This window comes from Ahaetulla prasina, chromosome 5 (assembly GCF_028640845.1).
Source record: "Ahaetulla prasina isolate Xishuangbanna chromosome 5, ASM2864084v1, whole genome shotgun sequence".
NCBI classification, from domain to species: domain Eukaryota; kingdom Metazoa; phylum Chordata; class Lepidosauria; order Squamata; family Colubridae; genus Ahaetulla; species Ahaetulla prasina.
In genome coordinates, this window is record NC_080543.1 from 15,717,099 (window position 1) to 15,738,275 (window position 21,177).

General features: G+C 44.7%; 1 protein-coding gene across 1 annotated transcript; it reads right to left on the reverse strand.

The window, feature by feature from the left end:
- Window positions 1–601: 601 nt before the first annotated feature.
- Window positions 602–20,655, reverse strand: WDR73 (WD repeat domain 73). The gene is made up of 8 exons (XM_058186088.1): window positions 20,554–20,655; window positions 16,247–16,314; window positions 14,140–14,228; window positions 10,820–10,908; window positions 7,704–7,771; window positions 5,867–6,031; window positions 4,665–5,036; window positions 602–3,004 (listed from the first exon to the last, which is right to left on the reverse strand). Exons 1-8 carry the CDS (start codon window positions 20,634–20,636, stop codon window positions 2,763–2,765), a joined length of 1,176 nt encoding a protein of 391 aa, XP_058042071.1. The 5' UTR covers window positions 20,637–20,655; the 3' UTR covers window positions 602–2,762.
- Between the last annotated feature and the right edge of the window lie 522 nt (window positions 20,656–21,177).

Sequence of the window (21,177 nt, forward strand, 5' to 3'; positions counted from 1 at the left end):
CCACTTTACGACTTGTGGACTTCAACTCCCAAAATTGAACTCAACTCCCATGCTGGTTCCAAGAATTCTGGGACTTGAAGTCCACAGATCACAAAAGGACCATAGTTGCTTACCCCTGATCTACAGAAACCCCTAAAGATGGTTGGTATTGGATTTGTAGGACTGTTCCTAGTCAGCCATCTTTAGGGGTTTCTCTAGGTCAGAGGTAGGCAACTATGGCTCTTTACGACCTGTGGACTCCAATTCCCAGAATTCCTCATTCAGCATGATAGAGCCGGCTTGTAACAAAGCCTACACAAAGCAATTCAGATGGACTAGATTTGGTTGAAGTTAATGCATGTCTCACTTGCAAAAACCTGTTTAATAATTTACTAATGAATTAAAGGCCCAGGCCCTGATGTGTAGGAAATCAGATGATTGTTGGTTTTTTCCAAACTCCATCTCCAAACCAAAGCAGCCATTCTTAATGACATCGTGGGCTTCTCCTAACCTCATTGGCTGGAGGTTGCCATGGCAAATGTCAACATTTCTGGCATTGTTGATTCTTTTGTACCGCAGCACTATAAAACCTATTTCAAAATACCTGGATCGGACGAAAAGCGACTCAAAAATTATTTTATTTAGTATTTATTTAAATAAGGGGCAAGATCAGAAAAAACAGACAATGTCACTGGAGGATCTCTCGGCAACCAATCGGAATCTCCGTCTCCAGGTAGAGGAGCTGAGAGAGAACGTAACCATCCTGGACTCCGAGAACCAGGAGTTCCTCAAAGAAAAGGAATACATCAAAGAGCAGCAGAAGTGTCTTCGGGAGACAGTGAATCACCTTAAGTCCACCATGGAACACCTTCAGAAAACTGTGGAGGACATCAGAGAAAGTTTGGATCACGTCAACATGGCGATCCACGAATTAGCGCTGCAAAACAAATCTTTGGCGAAAGTCAACAACGACCTCAACCAGGAAATGCACGAGGTCACCAGCCAAGTGGCCGTCTTCAAAAACGAGAAACCTACTCACGAGAATGACCTCAAGGAGATGCGGAACCTTCCGTCAGAAGTTCAAAAGTACCTGCGTAACCTGGAGGATAAACTGTCCGAGATGGAGCACAACTACCGTGCGGAGAAAACCCAATCCGGCCAACTGAAGGAGAAAGTCATGGCTATTCAGAAAGCCAGAGAACACCTGAGGAACCGCATCAAAGACCTGCAGAACCAACAGGATCTCTGCGTGCAACAGGCCACGTTTATGCGGCTGGACCAGGAGAACCAGGTGCCAACGGGCATCCTGATGCATGAACTCGTGGAAGCCAGGCTGGTGGGAGTGGCTCGGGACGGGTCAAAGGAAAGGAAGGTTCTGCGATGGTTATGGATGGCAGCCAAAATTCTGATGATGTTGCTGTTTGCCTTCTGCCTGTTCCTTGGCCTTGTCTTGGCGTACACTCGGTTTTTTAATCCGTTGTTCATCTCTGAGACACTTGTGGTGCTCCTGAGTGACCACAGCATTGAGAAACTTGTGCACCGTTTCTCCCCGTATCTTGGACAGAGAAACGATGGCCTTTTACCGTATTGAGAAATGAAATTCTTTCTCTCCCTTTGTTGACTTGCTACATCTAGGATGCAAGTGGAAGGGCACACCTGAGAATTGAATTTGGTGGACAGCAAAAATGGATTCCGCGTCTTGGTCTCCAGCGTCGGAAACATATCATCCATAGATATATGTATATAGACCTCCTTTTTTTCTATTGTTGGCCCTATCTTTTTTTTTATTGCTTTTATTGTTTCTTCTTTCGGCTTTTGCTTAATTAAAGAAAATCAAAAATAAACATTGTGTTTTCCTTCTACAGCTTTCCAAAGTGAGAGGAGAAGATGCACAAAAGGGATCCAATTCTCCTAGGATCCAATTCACTCGAAGAAATCATTTGCATGAGAACCTATCTAGCTTATAGTACCAGTTAAGTTTGGGGAATCTTAGCTATCTCAAACGGAATGTCCCAAAGCTGATTTTTTTTTTCTTCAAGAGGCAACTCGACTTTCTGGTTTTTCTTCGAAGACGTTTCGCTGCTCCATCCAAGAAGCTTCTTCAGCTCTGACTGAATGTTGGGGAATGGAAGGATTTACACTCCTTGCAGACAGCTGGTCATTTGCATTCTTTTAGGGAGGCATTAAGGTCACCTGGAGGTTTTATCTGTGTCATCAGGGTCACCTGAGTGGTACAAATGGGTGTGGAGCCTTCTTGGAATTGTTGAAAGGACTGTGTTGTAGATTGGATAGATGATGTCATATCCCTCCCCCTCTGTTAAGAGTGGTCTCTCTTGATCTATTTTGACCCTCCTTAGTTTCTTGGACTGTAAAGAGGGATGGGACAGGGATTGTTGTATTTTCAGTTCTGCAAGACTGAGGTCAGCTTTGTGAGGTACTCCAAACAAGAGGCATACCCAGAAATATTGCCTTTTCTTTCTTTCTTTTAAGGTTACATTAAAAGCTTCTTGCAAGGTAACAACATCTCTGACACCCCCCCCTCGCTTTTACAGTCCAAGAAACTAGAGTAGGGTCCCTCTTGAGATGCTTTGCACATCCTCATTCCTGCTGCAGGCTCAACTACCTCTTATCTGACTGTCAGTTAGTCTGCAGCTCTTCTGTCTGTCTCCCAAGGTTATTCCCAAATCTCATTAGATCCAGAGACTCCAGGATGTGCTATGAAGGGTGGAGATTGCAGGGGACCTTGGAGGGCAGTCTCCAAGGGAAGGGGGGGACAGAGGGTGTCAAACTGGCTCGCTTGCTCGAGGGTCAGACCAGTCCCATACGTGCAGCGATCCATCGCTTGCAGCCGAAAGTAATGTCTGGGGCTTCCAAGGGTGCCAAGTGTGGGTGGTGACCACCGGACTGCCCCCCTCCTTGCCTGGGGTGCCGAAGATGTGTCCTTTGTGAATGAACACCGGCTTGGCTTCCTGCCCTGAGGAGTCCCAGTCCTGTGTGTTGTAGAGCTGAACGGTCGCGTCAAAACCTTGAAGAAATGAGAAACGCAAGTAAATAGCAATAGCGCTTTGACTTACCGTATTTTTCGGAGTATAAGATGCTCCAGAGTATAAGACGCACCTTATCTTTTTTGGGGTGGGGGGGTGGGGGAGGAAAATAAGAAAAGAAAAAAAATTCTGCTTGAGAGGCTCTCCGTTTGAGAGGCTGCATTTCCAGCCTCCAAAAGCTCCAAAAATTCCGTTTGCCCAGGAGCTTCTCTTTGCAAAGGCAGCCTCTCAAACGAAGCTTTTGGAGGCTGTTTGAGAGGCTCTCTGTTTGCAGCCTTCAAAAGTTCCATTTGAGAGGGCGCGGAGCAGTGATGAGTTCAAAAATTTTTACTACTGGTTCTATGGGTGTGGTATGGGTTGCTGGCACGGGTTGGTGGGCGTGGCAGGGGAAGGATACTGTAAAATCTCCATTCCCTCTCCACTCCAAGGGAAGGTTACTGCAAAATCCCCATTTCCTCCCAATCAGCTGGGACTCAGGAAGCAGAGAATAGATGGGGGTGGGGCCAGTCAGAATTTTTACTACTGGTTCTCCAGAACTGGCCAGAACCTGCTGAAACCCACCTCTGGCACAGAAGCAGAAGGGTGGGGACCGGTGGGTGGGCAGGGCTACACTTGATGTATAAGACGCACCCAAATTTTCACCCTCTTTTGGGGGGGGAGTGCATCTTATAGTCTGAAAAATTAGGTACATACCGCTTCACAGTGCTTTACAGTCCTCTCTAAGGGGTTTACAGAGTCAGCTTAGTGCCTCCCACAATCTGGGTCAAATGCTTTATTGGAATGGTGCAAGAGAGACAGAGAGGTGGGTTGAAGTTGGGGGTGGCACATAAGCGAAAAATGGTGTGGAAAAAAAATGTGTTCTTTATGAAAGAGGGTTATGGAAAAAAAGCTACAGAAGGCAGCATTTGGTCTATTGGTTAAAGCAGAGGTGTTAAAATGGCGGCCCATGGGCTGGATGCATCATATGTAGGCCATACCCACCCCAGCTCCGCGAAGGGAAAAACCGTCGCGAAATATCTCGTGACAGCAACATGATGCCACAAGTTTGATCCCCGTGGCTTAAGGTGCTGGCTTAGAAACCAGGAGACAGTGACTTCTAGTTCTGCATTAGGCATGAAAGCCAGGTGGACTTTGGACCAATTACCAGGGGACTGTGAATTCTAGTCCCACCTTAGGCGTGAAAGCCAGTTGGGTGATCTTGGACCAGTCCCCCTCTCCCAGTCCAACCCACCACATGGGGTTGTTCTTATGGGGACAATAGGGGAAGGAAGTTGAGGTGACATAACCCAGCTGAGCCCCTCTGCAAATTGGTCTGCATACCAACCACCCCTGAAGCTCAGGGGTGAAATTCACTTACCTTCCCTACCGGTTTGCAAATGTGCATGGATTGAGCACAAGCTCACTTTGCTTACGCACGCCGTCACCCATGCATGCACAAAGCCTTCTGTGCATGCACAGAGGCTTAAAATGTCACAAAAAAGCAGCGTCATGACATCCGTGTGGGTGGGCGGAGCCTCCTGCAGCCGCCGCTACCAGTTCGCCCGAGCTAGATAGAATCAACTGAATTTCACCCCTGCTGTAGCTCCATAAGGATGATGGCAGCAAGCGGCATTGCAAAGGTTAAGAACCATTACAGCTTACCTGACACTGCCAGGTTGTCGGCCAGTACAGGAGCCAAGCTGATGGACAGGAACTCTGTCCCACAGAGATTAGGGATGGGAACGCAGCATTGGGCCACTTTCAGGGGGCTGGAAGGGTGTCTGAGGTCCGTCAACACAACGAGGCCACCTGAGGAGAGACGGGCAATCAGTGGCGTCTCTCCAGAGCCGACTCCTGCACACCAGCTCAGCCCCTCTGTCTGGGCCCAAGGGGTCCGAGCCTCCTCGAGAGCTCCCAGAATCCCCTGCTGTTGCCGGAAATCCACAAGGAACAGCTGCCCTTTGGCACCACACACTACAGCGGTGGCTTCATCCAAGAAGTCCAGACTGGCGATTTTATCAGGGCTGGCAGAGGCTGGAGGAGGAAAGAAGAAAGAATTGAGTTGGGTTGTGGGAGAGAATTCTGCCACGAGAAACTGGAGTTCAAATGATGCCTCCCCCCAAAAGCTAACTTTGAGCCAATCATGAGGAGACGATGGGTTAGTCTCTCTTTAGGCATGAAAGCCAGCTGGGTGACTTTTGGGCACTCACCAGGAGGCTGTGAATTCAAGTTCCACATTAGGTGAGAAAACCGCCTGGATGTCTTTGGGCCAATCACCAAGAAACTCTGAGTTCTAGTGGGTTTCTCATTATGTTAACTACTGGTTTGTCCTGCTTCGTGCGCTTACCTTCGGCACATGCGGTTTGCTTGTGTGCGTGCCTTCTGCGCATGCGCCCGGACTCAAAAATGTGCCTAAGTAGGATGGCATAAAGCCCGGGCGGGTAGGCCCAATTCTGCTACCAGTTCGAGCGAACTGGTCCAAACCGGCTGAATACCCTCTCTGGTTCTAGTCCTGCCTTAGGCAGAAAAGTCGGACGGATGATTTTGGCCTAGTCACTCTCTCTCAGCCCAATCCACCTCAAAGGATTGTTGTGGGGAAAATAGGAGAAAGTAAGTTTGTTCTCATGAGTTACGTATAAAGTAATAAAGGTGGGATAAGAATCAAATACATAAATAAATCTATAAATCACACATTTATAAATCCCCTTCCTGTTTCCTTGAATTTAATTTGAGATCAAAAAGCGAAAAGAGGAGCAGAAATAAGAGGGGGGAAAAAAACCAGTATCTCTCTCTATTTCTAACCCTTTGGGAAGCTCTCTTCCTAAGAAAGGATTTTGAAGAGGGTTTTCAAACAAACTGCCTACCAGCCACCCAAGGACTTTTCTCTGATTCAATTTCCGTCATTTGGAGATTGCAGATTCTTTGCCCGTGGAGGACGCAGGCCGGTTTGGCACAGCTGGTTGCAATTTTGGACCAGTAAGTATCTTCTGTCTTTGTGGGAGAGATGACACTCAGTAGCTTAATCATATCTAGAGGAGAGGAGAGGAAGAAATAAAAATCTCCACAAGACTTCATTTCCATTATAAGTAGTCCTCTACTTACGAACCTAATTGGGGACCCCAACTTCCCTTGCTCAGGAAAATGGCTGTTCCGTGAGATACGCTCAATTTTATGATAATTTTGCAATGATTGTTAAGCAAATCACTGCAATTGTTAAGCGAATCACATGGTCATTAAGCAAATCCAGCTTCCCCCTCATTGACTTTGTTTGTCGGAAGCTGTCTGGCAAAGTCGCAAAATGACAATCACTTTGTGGACACCGCAACTGTTATGAATACACACCAGCCGGCAAGCATCCAAATTTGGATCACATGACTTTGAGGATGCTGCGATGGCCATAAGTGCGAGGAGTGGTTGTAAATCACTTTTTTCAGTGCCATTGTAACATTGAATGGTCGCTGAACAAACGGTTGTAAGTATAAAAACTGCCTGTAGTTTCCAAAGCATCACTTTTATCCAATTTCTCTCCGTTTAGAAATCGTAACTCAGCCTGTTTCTCCTGGGTATTTTACTGGGTGTCTGGCTGAAATCATACTGGCATCAAGAAAGTGCAAAACTCTGAGGATTGGTGAGCTGCACCTTTATCTCTAAGTCAAAAATTATAAGGGGAAGGTTAGAAGAAAAGCAATTCCTTCTTTCTTTTGTGTCTTCGAAGGAGTAGAAGGGCAAAGATGTCAGAGATGTGCGAAGATTATCAAACCTCTGTTTCAGATGTGAAATGCTCCCGGTTCGAACCGGACTGCCCAATCCGGTAGCGATGGCGGTGGATGGTTCGGAGAACTAGTAGCAAAAATCCCTCCCCCCCCCCACATGCCCAGCTGAGCTGGGCAATCATCAGAGGTTTTTTTTTACTTTTAAAAGCATTTTTTCCTTCGGCTGAAAAAATGCTTTTAAAAGTAAAAAAAAAAAAACCTCTGATGATTGCCCGGCTCAGCTGGGATCAAAAGGCAAAAAAAAAAATGCTTTTAAAAGAAAAGAAAACCCTCTGATGATCAGGCAACTCAGCTGGGATCATCAGAGGAGCCTTTTAAAAAGCATTTTTTTACAATCTCTTCGGCCGAAGAGGTTGTAGAAAAATGCTTTTAAAAGTAAAACAAAAAAAGGTTGGCCACGCCCATCCAGTCACATTACTGCCCCCACCAAGCCACAGCCACAGAACCCGTAGTAACAAATTTTCCATTTCACCACTGCTCTGTTTGTATCATCAAAACAGAGCAGGGGGTTGGACTAGATGACCTACAAGGTCCCTTCCAGCTCTGTTAATCTGTAATCTGTAAAACTTCTTTCGGGAAGGTGTTTGTTTTCTTTTTAAAGGTAGCTTTCATTCAATTTCACCAACCTAGAAATTCCTTCAAAATTCACGGAATTCGCATTGTTTGTGCCAGTGTGTCTCATGGCTACCTGGAATATTCTGGGAATTGAAGTCCACTCATTTTCAAGTTTCTAACACTGGTTTATGCTAACAGTTGTGAAGAATTTACATTATGGAAAAGGACTCGGGTGTCTTCTTTAGAAGAGCAACTAATTAAATTGTGGGAGCGAGAAAACTTTTCATCCTTGTCCCTGCAAACTGTGAGTGGGCTCTGGCTGTCCTAAAGTTGAAACCCAGTTGGGAAGTAGTGTAGTTTATTGGATGCACACCTGTTTCATCTGGTTCAATACGCCAAACTTGCAGTGCATTGTCCGGTGGCCCACTGGTTACCAACAAACTGAAAACACAAATCAAGAAGAAACAGAGCGGTGAAGATAATTCCCTCTCCATTACACAAAAGGTCCACTTTAAGATGGGTGGACTTCAACCCCCAGAATTCTGGAAGTTGAAGTCCATCTGTCTTAAAAGTTTGTGAGGTTGGGAAACGTTGCTATAAACAAGTCTAAACTGAGTTGGTGGATCAGGATGTTGTGGGAACAGCTGTAGTCTGAACACAATAAAGCACACCATCCCACTAAGATCCAACACAGGTTTTCCTTGGTTGCATCTCTCTCAAAGCCATCCAAGCTTTAACAATCCTCAGATCTTGTGGCAATGAATTCCAAAGGCAATGATGCAGCAGAGAGTCACTAGGGCCAATATTTTTCAGAAATATGTGAACGTGGCGACAATTTCAAATTAACCTAAGCTTTCTGTTCAGAACAGTGGGAAAGCAACTTATCTGTTTTATAATGACTCACTTCTGTCCCCTGAAACATGAGAAATTGGTGACCTTCTGAAGAGGCCTCAGAAAGATTTGAGGTGACTATTGAATTCACAGAGGGCCATGGAGATTCATGCTAGGTATCCTTGAACCAGGATGAGTATGAGGAAAACAGATAAGACACCCAGAAGGAATGTGCTGTAACTGAGGCAACCTTGAAGTCCTTATATCTCTGTACGCTTTATCAAAACTTCTATGGCAATGTAACCGACACGTTTCTTGCTTGAGATTAGTAACAGCAGACCTCATCTTACAACTACGACTGAAACCGAGACTTCTGTTGCTAAATGAAAACACGTTAAGTGAATTTTTCCCTCTTTTACGACCTTTCCTGCCACAGCTGTTAAGTGAATCACTGCAGTTATTAAGGTAGTAAAACGACTGTTAAGTGAATCTGGCTTCCCCCTTGCTTGTCAGAAGGTCGCAAAAGGTGATCATACATGCCTCTAGGACCGTGATGGCGAACCTATGGCACGCGTGCCACAGGTGGCACATGGAGCCGTATCTGTGGACATGCAAGCTTTGCCCTAGCTCAGCTCCAGTGCATATGCGCGCGCTGGCCAGCTGATTTTGGGGCCTTCCGGAAGTTGGGCTGTTTTCGGCCTCTGGGGGTGTGGGGAAGGCCGTTTTTGTCCTCCCCAGGCTCATAGAAAGCCTCCGGAGCCTGGGGAGGGCGAAAAATAGGCCTTCCAGGCCCACCGAAGTCAGCAATGGGCTGTTTTCGGCCTCTGGAGGGCCTTCGGGATGTGGGAAAGGCCGTTTTGGTCCTCCCTAGGCTCATAGAAAGCCTCTGGAGCCTGGGGAGGGCGAAAAATGGGCCTTCCGGGCCCACCAGAAGTTGGGCAATGGGCTCCGGGTTTCCAGGCTCTGGAGAGCCTCCAGGAGAGTGGGGAAGGCCGTTTTTTCCTTCCCCAGGCTCCAAGAAAGCCTCTGGAGCCTGGGGAGGGTGAAAAATGGGCCTACTGGGCCCACCGAGCCATCACGTGCCAAAAGCGGGGGGAGCATGGGGGGGTTGCGCGTGCATGCATGGAGGGGCGGGGCACACACACACAACTCCCCCGCTCCCCCCGCTTTTGGCACGCGATGGCAAAAAGGCTAGCCATCACTGCCTTAGGACACTGCAACCGTCATAAACATGAGTCAATTGCCAAGCATCTGAATTTTAGTCACGTGATCATGAAGACGTGTGAAAAACAATCCTAAGTCACTTTTTTCATTGCCGTTGTAACATCGGGTTACTAAATGAACTGTTGTTTACCTGTGACTTTACCTTAGTTTTTGGGGAGAAAAATAAGAAAAAAGCTGATTGGCAGGTGGATTGGCCACCTGGAATACCCCCAATCAGCTGTTCCCAGAGGTGAATTTTAGCAACAGGTTCCTTGGTTGTGAGCTCTGTGCTTTGCTTTTTTTGGCTTTTTTTTCTGCCTCTGAAACTCTGTTTCAAAAAAAACTTTTTTCTGGCTCTGAAAGCCTCTGAAACAGAGCTTCAGAAAAAAAGCCTTTGAAGCTCTGTTTGGGAGCTTCTTTTCTGAAGCTGCGTTTGGTTTTTTTTTTCTAAACTCTGTTTCTGATGCTTTTTTTCAGCCTCTGAAACCTCCGTTTGAGAAGCTGGGCGGGGCTACATTCGGAGTATAAGACGCACTCAGATTTTCACCCTCTTTTTGCGTCTTATGCTCCAAAAAATACAGTAACTGCTTTGATCAAGGAAAAAAAAAATACTTTTGTTTCTATTTTGGAATCCGCTTCTGGACTTTGTGCTTGAGGTGGAAAAAAAATAAAACTTTGATTTTGAGTTTTACTGATTAGATAGATGTGTTGTTACAGAAATGGCTAGTTTATAAGGTAAAGGTTCCCTCGCACATATGTGCTAGTCGTTCGTGACCCTAGGGGGCGGTGCTCATCTCTGTTTCAAAGCTGAAGAGCCAGGCTGTCCGAAGACGTCTCCATGGTCATGTGGCTGGCATGACCAAATGCCAAAGGCGGATGGAACACTGTTACCTTCCACCAAAGATGGTCCCTATTTTTCTACTTGCATTTTTTATGTGCTTTCAAACCACTAGGTTGGCAGAAGCTGGGACAAGTAACGGGAGCTCACCCCGTTATGTGGCACTAGGGATTTGAACCACTGAACTGCCGACCTTTCGATCGACAAGCTCAGCGTCTTACCCACTGAGCCACCATGTCCCTTGGCTAGTTTATGCTACTATGTAAAAGTAAAAAGTTGAGGTTCAGCGTCACTTCTTATTCTCCTGCACCAAAGGAAGTTAATGGCTTTTCTTTCTTTTTTCCTTTCTCTACACTTTTCTCTTCCCTTTTCTCCCTCTCCTATTTTTTCCTATTATTTGCTTTTGTATTTTTGTATTTTATATGAGGAACTAATGAAAAGCATTGTCAAAAAAAAAAATTATAAAGACAAGGACACTGTTATCTCTGGCCCAGAGATCAGTGCTCCAGTCAGCTGTCAATGGGCCAGTAATGTTTCTTTCAAATAATAGTTTTTGCTTCTCCTTTAAGGCCTTCTTAACTCAACTTAAGTCCTCAACAAGGCCCTTAACCTCCTACCTGGTTCCTGGGACATGTTTGAGTCTGTAGATGGGACGATCAGAGATTCCACCCCTTTCAACTTTGAAATCTCTCTCCGGACATAAGCCCTGCAAAAACAAAAACAAAAAAATCCAAGGATCCACTCATCATATCGAAAGAAAACAAAACAGACCAAAACAGCAAGATAACATTGGCTACAATCCTTTTTTAAAAAATATATATATAAAGGGAAAAGTTAACATTTGCACTGCCTATTCCCTGTTGATAAGGTGACCAACTTTTTTACAATGAGAAGGAGGACACAAATAAATTGAAGAAAAAAAATATATCAAAAATAAAAGAAACATTTTATTCATTGCAACAATAATACAGAATACACTGTAATACGATAAATGCATAATAAAAAACATTTGTAACAATAACGTTTTATATTTATATTACGCCATCAATTAATTGTTAAAACTGAAACAATAACATAAGCGAATAAACTTGTAACTAAAATTATACATATTTGGAAATTATTAAATAGATAATGAATTAATAAAACGTGAATTATTGTGCTCACCTGTGTATGATTGAATATTCACTGAGAAAGAAGTGAGTCTAATGCGTGCCTGTGTGCCATGTCGTGTTTCGGTAAGAAGTAAACAAAACCACTTGCATGCGGCGCACTCTTGTGCACGGGGCACTCTCTCAAAACAATTCTCCTGTGCGGAGCGCATGCGTCTCATAATTGCGTCTCGCTGCACTGTACCGAGCCTTGACAAATTGTCATGTCAAATACAAATACGTCACATCACATGCAACGGATTGGCTTGGCATCGATCGAATACGGAGATTTACAGATTGGTCTTCAAATATCGAAAAAGAGGACAAGTAGGAGGACACTTTTCGAGAGAGGACAGAACTTAAGGACAGAACAAAAGGACAGAAGAAAAGAAGGACAGTCCTCGCTATAGGAGGACGATTGGTCACCTTACTGTTGATCCTACTGGCTAGCGCCCAGCTCCCTGGTAACATTCAGCTGATTGTGGAAAAGAGAAGCAGAGTCAGAGTTGGATCACTGGGATGGTTGAGTACAGGTAATCCTTGACTTAGGACCACAACTGCTGTTGCTAAGCAAGGTTTCCCCAAAGGTGCTTTTCCAAAAGGCAACTGGACTTGTGTGGCTTTTTTCTTGAAAATGTTTCGCTTCTCATCCAAGACGCTTCTTTGGTTCTAACTGAATGGCGGGGGAATGGATGGATTTATACTGTTTGTATTCAAGCAAGCTGCTGTGGTCCACCAGCAGCCTGCGGAGCTGGCAGCGGAGTCGGACAGTGAGGAGGCTGGGGAGGACAATGGGTGAGTCCTGGAGTCAGGGGAAAGCCTGGACGAGGGCTCTGCGTCCGAGGCAGAGATCAGGCCAGGGCTATCTGGGAGCGATGCGCGGACTCCAGAGCCTCCAGAGGCGGACAGCAAAGAGGCAGAGGAACAGGAGGATCCTGTTCCTAGTGCACACATGCGAAGAGCTGCCAGAAGGCAAGAGCAGCTAAAGCAAAAAGGACGACTCGGGAGTAGGGCCAGGAACTGATTGGCCCCTCTCATAAGGCTTAAAACCTGCCTTCCATTGAGGACCTGTATACTGCACGAATCAAGAAGAAAGCCGTGAAAATATTTGCAGATCCCTCACATCCAGGACATAAACTGTTTCAACTCCTACCCTCAAAACGACGGTATAGAGCACTGCACACCAGAACAACTAGACACAAGAACAGTTTTTCCCCGAAGGCCATCACTCTGCTAAACAAATAATTCCATCAACACTGTCAAACTATTTACTGAATCTGCACTACTATTAATCTTCTCATAGTTCCCATCACAAATCTCTTTCCACTTATGACTGTATGACTATAACTTGTTGCTGGCAATCCTTATGATTTATATTGATATATTGACCATCAATTGTGTTGTAAATGTTGTACCTTGATGAATGTATCTTTCCTTTTATGTACACTGAGAGCATATGCACCAAGACAAATTCCTTGTGTGTCCAATCACACTTGGCCAATAAAAAATTCTATTCTATTCTATTCTATTCTATTCTATTCTATTCTATTCTATTCTATTCTATTCTATTCTATTCTATTCTATTCTATTCTATTCTATTCTATTCTATTCTAAAAGAGTAGCAAAGGCTCTTGGGCTGTTTGCAGGAAAGCAATGTTGCTACAATTGTTTCTTGTCTCCTGTTTCTGAACTTCGTGGGGTTCTTGCCAAGAAAAGCCTTTGGCAGGGTGCCAAAGAAGACAAAGGTTTGTGATAAGGCTGAAGGACTTTGTTTTGGACTTAATTTGGACTAAGCTGAGAATGAAGTAATTCTCACCTGTTCTAATAAAATATGTTTGTTTAGGACTGATCATGTCTGGTAATAATTACTTGGGCCTAAGTCACAACACAAGCGAGTCACGTTCAATTTTACCTTTCTTGCCATGATCAACGGAATCACTGCGTCGTTAAGTGAATCGCCTGGGTGTTAAGTGGATCTGGCTTCCTCCATGGACATTGCCTCTCAGAGACCAGTTTTGAAGGTTGCAAACAGCAATCATGTGGATGCTGCAACTTTCATAAATACACACTATGAAGTGCCCAAATTTTGATCACATGATCATGGCGGCTATTATATCTATCCTGGGTAACATCACAGGTCCAATAACCATTCAGCATGATGGGAGTTGTAACCCTCAGATTTGGAGAGGGTCAGGGTAGGCAAGAGGCTTTAGGGTGCAGCTAAGCTTCGGTGGTGCTTCTGTTTTCTTATACTTCCTATATACAGGTAGTCCTCAATTTACAACAATTCCTTTAGTAACCGTTCAAACTTACAATGGCACCGAAAAAGGGGCCTTACAACCATTTTTCACACTTACCACCTTTGTAGCATTCCCCATGATCACGTGATCAAAATTCAAATGCTTGGCAACCGGTTCATACTTATGTCCATTGCTGCGTCCCAAGGTTACGTGATCCCCTGTTGCAATCTTTTGACAAGCAAAATCAAGGGGAAAGCCAGATTCACTTAACAACCTTGTCACTAACTGCAGTGATTCAATTAACAACCATGGCAAGAAACATCATAGAAAGGGGCAAAACTGACTTAACAAATATCTAGACAACCACAGAAATTTTGGCCTCCATTGCAGTTGTAAGTCGAGGACTGCCTTGTAATGCAAATCCAGATATTGGGGTCCTCTAAGGGAACAGCAGTCCCTACATCTAGTGGAGGTGAGTTCCACAAGACACTTTTGCCCCAGAGAGCCACCAGCTTGCAGACAACCCTGCCACCGTGATCTCTACTTTACCTTATTCTGTTTTGCGAGCAGCCTCGGAGGCAGAAGCAGCTGCAGAATTTCGTTCTTGTTCCCATTCTCGTATCCAGCAACGCAAATGCCTGGAGAGAGAAATCACAACCATTCTCAGTGTTGCTAAACAGACAAACAGTCCCACTTACAATGCAACTTACAACCATTTATTGAGCAATCATTCGAAGTCACAACGGCACTGAAAAGGTGAGTTGCAGCCTGTCCTCACATTCCCAGCCAGCCAGCTAGGCAAATGGGCGAAGCCAAATTCACTGAACAACTACTGTGATTCACTTAACAACCCTGGCAAAAGAAATCATACAATCAGGCGCGACTCACTCAACAATGCCTTGTTTAGCAACAGTCATGCTGGATCCAATTTTGGTCATATGTTGAGGACTATCTGTACTTACTGAGAACCCATATTTCTTTTCCTTTAAGCCCTCTCCCTACCTACCCCATTGGAGCAATTATTTTCAACAGATTTCCCAAAGGTGCTTTTTCAAGAGGCCTCTGGACCAGTGGTGAAATGTAAAATTTGTTACTACCGGTTCTGTGGGCGTGGCTTGGTGGTGGGGGTAATGTGACTGGGTGGGTGTGGCCAACTTTTTTTTTTTAACTTTTAAAAACAATGCTTTTAAAAGGCTGTGGCGATCCCAGCTGAGTTGCCTGATTGTCAGAGGCTTTTGTTTTAAAAGCATTTATTTTTTGCCTTTAAAAGCTTCTGACGATCAGGCAACTCAGCTGGGATCGTCAGAGCCTTTTAAAAGCATTTTTTTTACAACCTCTTTGGCTGAAAAATTGTAGAAAAATTGCTTTTAAAAGCCTCTGACGATCCCAGCTGAGCTATGCGATCATTAGAGGCTTTTTTTTAAAAAGTATTTTTTCAGCCGAAGAAAAAATGCTTTTAAAAGTTAAAAAAAACACCTTTGATCATCGCGCGGCTCAGCTGGGCAGCTAGGCAAGGATTTTTGCTATCGGTTCTCTGAACCACCCGCCGCCATTGCTACCAGATCGAGCGATCTGGTCTGAACTGGGAGGATTTCACCCCTGCACTGGACGTTCTGGCTTTTCTTTGAAGACATTTCACTTCTTATCCAAGAAGTTTCTTCAGCTCTGACTGGATGGTGGAGAGCTGAAGCTTCTTCAGTCAGAGCTGAAGAAGCTTCTTGGATGAGAAGTGAAACGTCTTCAATGAAAAAACAGAAAGTTCAGCAGCCTCTTGAAAAAAATGCACCTTTGGGACAACCATGACCTGGATGACTGAGAATCTCCATAGACATTCAACTCAGCCTTCCCACAAAGTTGGTTTCCTGATCTGCTCCACTAGAGACACTGATGGTTATCTTGCAGATAATCACGATCCTTCTCCATGACATGGAAATGTGAAACTCAGGGGGGAAAAAACCCTCCTCATGTTGTGACCCAGGCCCAAGTAGGTAGTAGGAAACTCAGTCAGTGTAAAAACAGACTTTATTAAAACAGCTGAGAATTAACTCATTCTCAGCGTAGTCCAACTAAATTAAAGCAAATTCCTCCCAACACAAATTCCTCAGTCCTATCACCAACCTTGGTCCAATTAGGCAAACTGCCAAAGGCCTTTCTTGGCAAAAGTTCAGAAGATACCGATACGAAATAAATGCAACAAGACAAAGCTATCAATGTTGTTTTCCGGCAAAGAGCCCAAACGCTGTTGCTGGTCTGTTTTAAGCCTTATGGGAGGGGCCAATCATCTCTTGGCCCTATTCTCGAGTCGTTCTCTTTGCTTGAGCTGCTCTTGCATTCTGGCAGCTCTTGTCATGTGTGCATTAGGAACAGGTTCTTCCTGTTCCTCTGTCTCACTATGTCAGCCTCTGGAGGCTTTGGAGTCTGCACATCACTCCCTGATGGCCCTGACCCCACCTCTGTCTCCAACACAGAGCCCTCATCCGGGCCTTCCCCAGGCTCCAGGACTGGCCCACGCTCTTCCTCAGCCTCATCGCTGTCTGACTCCGTTGCCAGCTCCGCAGGCTGCTGACAGACCACAACACCTCAGGAGACCCTCCCCACCACAGCTGCCCCCAACTCATCCAAGTCAAACCTTGAAAGGCAATGAAAGGTCACTCACGTTGGTCTCCTGTCCATTCAATGACTCTGGTGGGCCTGGGGAGTTCAAAGAGATGCAGGTCGTTGTATCTAAGCAAGATGAATGGGGAGAGGGAGGACATATTCAAGAAGGGGAAAGGAAAAGATCAACGGTCTGCCCCACTCTGTGTCCCAATGAAGGCAGCAATGCTCCATCTTAAGGCCAAAATAGGGGGAGCGTCGCCCGACCCTGCAAACCTTGGGGTTGCCTGAAGAGCGCAATAATAAGCAAGGCCATCAGTGGATGGAACACAGAAAACCCATCGCTGGGAGATAATTCCAGGCAGTCCTTGGCTTACAACCATTTAAAATGACAATGGCACTAACAAAGGGACTTATGACCAGTCCCCAAATTTACAGCCGTTAACAGATTAACAGAGTTGGAAGGGAACTTGTAGGTCATCTAGCCCAACCCCTTGCCAAAGCAGGAGACCCTACACCATTTCTGACAAATGGCAATCCAATCTCTTCTTGAAAGCTTCCAGTGATGAAGCTCCCACAACTTCCAAAGGCAACTTCTGTTCCATTGGTTGATTCTTCTGTCAGAAAATTTCTCCTTATTTCCAGGTTGAATCTCTCCTTGATCAGTTCCCATCCATTATTCCTTGTCTGGTGCTTTGGAAAATAGCTTGACCCCTTCCACTCTGTGGCAACACCTCAAATATTGGAAGACTGCAATCATGTCTCCCCTGGTCCTTCCCTTCACTGGACTAGCCATGCCCAGTTCCTGTAACCGTTCTTCATTTGTTTTAGCCTCAAGTCCCCTAATCATCCTGGTTGCTCTTCTCTGCACTTTTTCTAGAATTCTTTTTTATAGTGTGGTGACCAAAACTGGATTCAGTATTCTAGGTGTGGTCTTATTAAGACTTTATAGAGTGGTATTAGTACCTCACTTGATCTTGATTGTATCCCTCTGTTAATGCAATTTAGGATTAGCAATTGGCGTTGCAATGGCACATGATCATTAAGCACTGATTTGCTTAATGATCATGTGATTCAGTTAGCAATTGCAGCTATTTGCTAAAATAGACTCGCTTAACAGTTGTCTTGATTAGCAACGGGAATTCTGGTTTCTATTGTGATTGTAGGATTACCTATAGTGGATTACCTATAGTGGAGCTCACATAGGATTACCTATAGTGGAGCTCACATAATACCTTAAAACTGGTCCCCACATTAAGCCACTTTCTGAGTTCACACACTACCAATAAGCCACAATGTAACCTGGTCTGTTATGAGAAAAATCTACCACGTGGTAGATAAGAGCCTATGTACATCGACTTTATGGCACATAATGAAAATGGCAACGAGCCAGATTGAAAGTACAGAAAACAGACCAAGATAAAGGCCAGTCAAGGTTAGCAGTTGATGCAATGCTGGTTTGCAACTGACATTTGCTTGTGCCACTCCAATGGCAATGAGATTTTATTTATTTATTTATTTATTTATTTATTATTTACATTTCTATACCACCCTTCTCCGAAGACTCAGGGCGGTTTACAGCCAAGTTAAAAGACATATAGAAAAATTAAAACACAATATTTGAAATTTAAAAATCTGAAACCATAAGGCCGAATATTAAAATAACAAGAAATAAAACCACTCAATTAAAAATTACTCTTAGGCCAACGCTGCTCGTTGAAACAAAAAAGTCTTGAGCTCACGCTTAAAGGCCCGGAGGTCGGGAAGAAGGCATAGCCCCAGAGGCAGTTCGCATTTTGGGGGTAGGAGATGCCTGGAAAGCACCCCATTCATTGGGCTAACAATCCAATGATAACAGCAAGGATTAATTAATCCTGCCATTCCCCACCATCCAATCATAGCTGAAGAAGCTTCTTGAATGAGAAGCCAAACGTCTTCAAAAGAAATAACCAGAAAGTCCAGCTGCCTCTTAAAAAAAGCACCTTTGGGACAACCATGACCTGGATGACCTGGATGACTGTGAATCTCCATAGACATTTAGCAATGATCAATGCAAGGAGCAAAGCCAGGAACAGACACGAACCCCGCCGCCCCACCCCACCCCATCAGCCTGGTCTTACTCAGAGTGGCATTTCCCATTGTTTTGCATTGTTGCATTTTTTTGCAAAGGGATTGCTTCAGTTTGGAAAGCAAAACCCCGCTTGGCTAAAATGTCAATGACTACTTCAGCTTCAACCCACAACAATACAGGAGCACATAACAGATACAAACTTAAAGTGAAAAACTCCAAACTCAATTGCAGAAAATACAACTTCAGCAACAGAGTGGTCAACGCCTGGAATGCACTACCTGACTCTGTGGTCTCATCCCAAGACCCCCAAAACTTTAACGTTAGACTGTCTACTGTAGACCTCACCCCATTCCTAAGAGGTCTGTAAGGGGTGTGCATAAGAGCACCAGGATCCCTACCGTTGCTGTCCTAATGTTCCCTTTAATTGTATTCACTTTATGTATTCAATTCAGCTTATACTTATATATATTCCATCCAGTGTTGAAATCCAAATTTTTTCCCGAAGAGGGGGTTTTCCGAACCGCTGGGCAGCAGATTTAAGCTGTCCTAGCGATTCCACATAATCCAGAGGTTGGTGATCGTAAAGATTTATTATTTATTTGAAATAATTTAAAAATGACATTACCTGTTTACAAGAAACACATATTAGATCTTGCTAAATGTTGGAGATGCGATTGTGAAGATGCTACTTATTACCATATATGGTGGACTTGTAAAAAAGTTAAAGTATTTTGGATTAAAGGCTGGTGGATCATGCAGAATATTTTGAAAAAGAAGATTAAGTTTACTCCGCAGTTCTTTCTACTAGGAATAATTATGGACTATACAGCTATAGAGACTAAATTGATTTTGAACTTAATAACAGTCGCAAGACTTTTGATTGCTCAGTATTGGAAGAAAGAAGAATTACCTACAATCGAAGAATGGACAAAACAAAACAACAAATGGACACTCAAAGTATCAAATCTGGCAGAGATGACAAAAATCTCCGCTTACTTGAAAGACTATATACTAGAAAAATATATTTTAGAATGGAAAATGTGGATTGATTATATTTAAAATAAGTATCAGATAAAAAAAATATATCGAATAGCATATGAGTAAATTTAGGAAATATTTTGTATTAGATATATTTTTGAAGGAGAGGGGAATTGAGAGTGTGACTAAGTGTGGTGTGACTAAAGATTATAATTTAGGAATTATTTTGGATTATGATTGTTAGTTTTGATACCCTGCATTTTGTTCTGGGAAGTCGGGGTGGGGGTGGGGGTAAGGGGAGGGAATTGGGGGTTTGGTAGAGATGGAGTGATGGTTAATGTACAGGGATTATTGAAGAAATATAATTAATGTAGGGTCGGGTCTGCATAGTTACCATTTTAGAACGGTGGGGAGGAGAAAAGAGAGTAGGAGGTAGGAAAGAGGAGAAGAGGAAGGAAGAGGGATAGTAGAGGGAGAAGGAAGGTGTAGGGTGGAGGGAGGAGTGGATGTAGATAAGAGAAGGAGAGGAAGGTTTGGAAAGTAAAAGAAGGTAGAAGAGGGAAGAGTGTTAAAAAGGGTGGTGGTGACTGGGCAAGCCCGACTAATTGTATACAACTGTACATTGGATGAATTATTTGATATGATTGTAAAAATAAAACTTTTTATAAAAAAAAAAAAAAAGAAATCCAATTTTTTTTACTGTGGGTGTGGCTTGGTGGGCTTGGTAGGGAAGGATACTGCAAAATCTCTATTGCCACCCCACTCCTGGGGGAAGGATATTGCAAAATGTCCATTTACTACCCCACTCCCAGGGGAAAGATACTGCAAAATCCCCATTCCCTCCCCACTCCTGGGGGAAGGATACTGCAAAATTTCCATTTACCACTCCACTCCCAGGGGAAAGATATTGCAAAATCCCCATTCCCTCCCCTCTCCTGGGGGAAGGATACTGCAAAATCTCCATTCCCACCCTATTCTGGGGCCAGCCAGAGGTGGTATTTGTCAGTTCTCCGAACTGCTCAAAATTTCCGCTACTCCAGAACCTGTCGGATTTCACCCCTGATATATTCCCTTTAAAAATGGGGGATTGAAATCGGTGGGGGGGGAGAGGGGAGGAGGAGTGGCGGGAAGGGTAGGCTTGTGGGGGGGCTTCAATCCCCCCACCCCCCAAGAGCCCCTTCCTCCTGGGCAAAGATGCAAAGGGTTGCAAAAGCCTGTCCAACCGCTGGCCCGCAAAAGAGACTTCGAGGTGGAATTCCCATCGCGCTGGGGGAGGATGGAAGCTGCATTCTCCCCCGGGGCCAAGGAAAGCGACTCACAGGCTCAGGGAGTCCAACAACCACGCTTCCTCTTCTTCCTCCTCCTCTTCCTCCATCGCTGCCACGGAAGGAGCTGCGGCCATGTGAGCCTTCGGGGGGACGAGTGACGTCATGTCTTCCGGGGAATTCCGGGGCGGGGACACAAGCTCCGCCCCTCCGCCCCGCCCCCGCCGGTCCTTCCCGGCCCGGGCGGACGGGGGCTGCAGCGAGCCGGTCCCGGCCAATCAGTTATCAGTTGCGCGCTGGCTGTGGACGATGGGCTTTGCGGTCCGGTCCGGACCAACATGAGCCGAGACGGTCTTCCCGCGATACGTTCGTCTGCCTGCAGAAGGGACTGATTTATTCGCTTGCGAAATAGATCTATAAGGGGCGTGCATAAGAGCACAATAGTGCCTACCGTTCCTGTCCTATTGTTCCCTTCATTATATCGAATTATTATTATTATTATTATTATTTAATTGATTTTTATACCGCCCTTCTCCCGAAGGACTCAGGGTGGTGTACAGGCAAAAAAATAAAACAGATAATACAATATACAATTTAAAAAGCAGATTAAAAAACTTATTTTAAAATTAGCCTGATAGGTTAAAATATACTAGACTAAAAAACCCCATTTAAAATTAA

What these genes read in the sequence shown, in the direction of transcription:
- WDR73 (XM_058186088.1), bottom strand. Translation starts at nt 20,636, where the DNA reads ATGGCCGCAGCTCCTTCCGTGGCAGCGATGGAGGAAGAGGAGGAGGAA. An exon ending in TTGTTGGACTCCCTGAGCCT is followed by an intron (nt 16,315 to 20,553) that starts GTGAGTCGCTTT and finishes CATCTTGCTTAG; the next exon opens with ATACAACGACCTGCATCTCT. An exon ending in TATTGAACCAGATGAAACAG is followed by an intron (nt 6,032 to 7,703) that starts GTGTGCATCCAA and finishes CCTCTCCTCTAG; the next exon opens with ATATGATTAAGCTACTGAGT.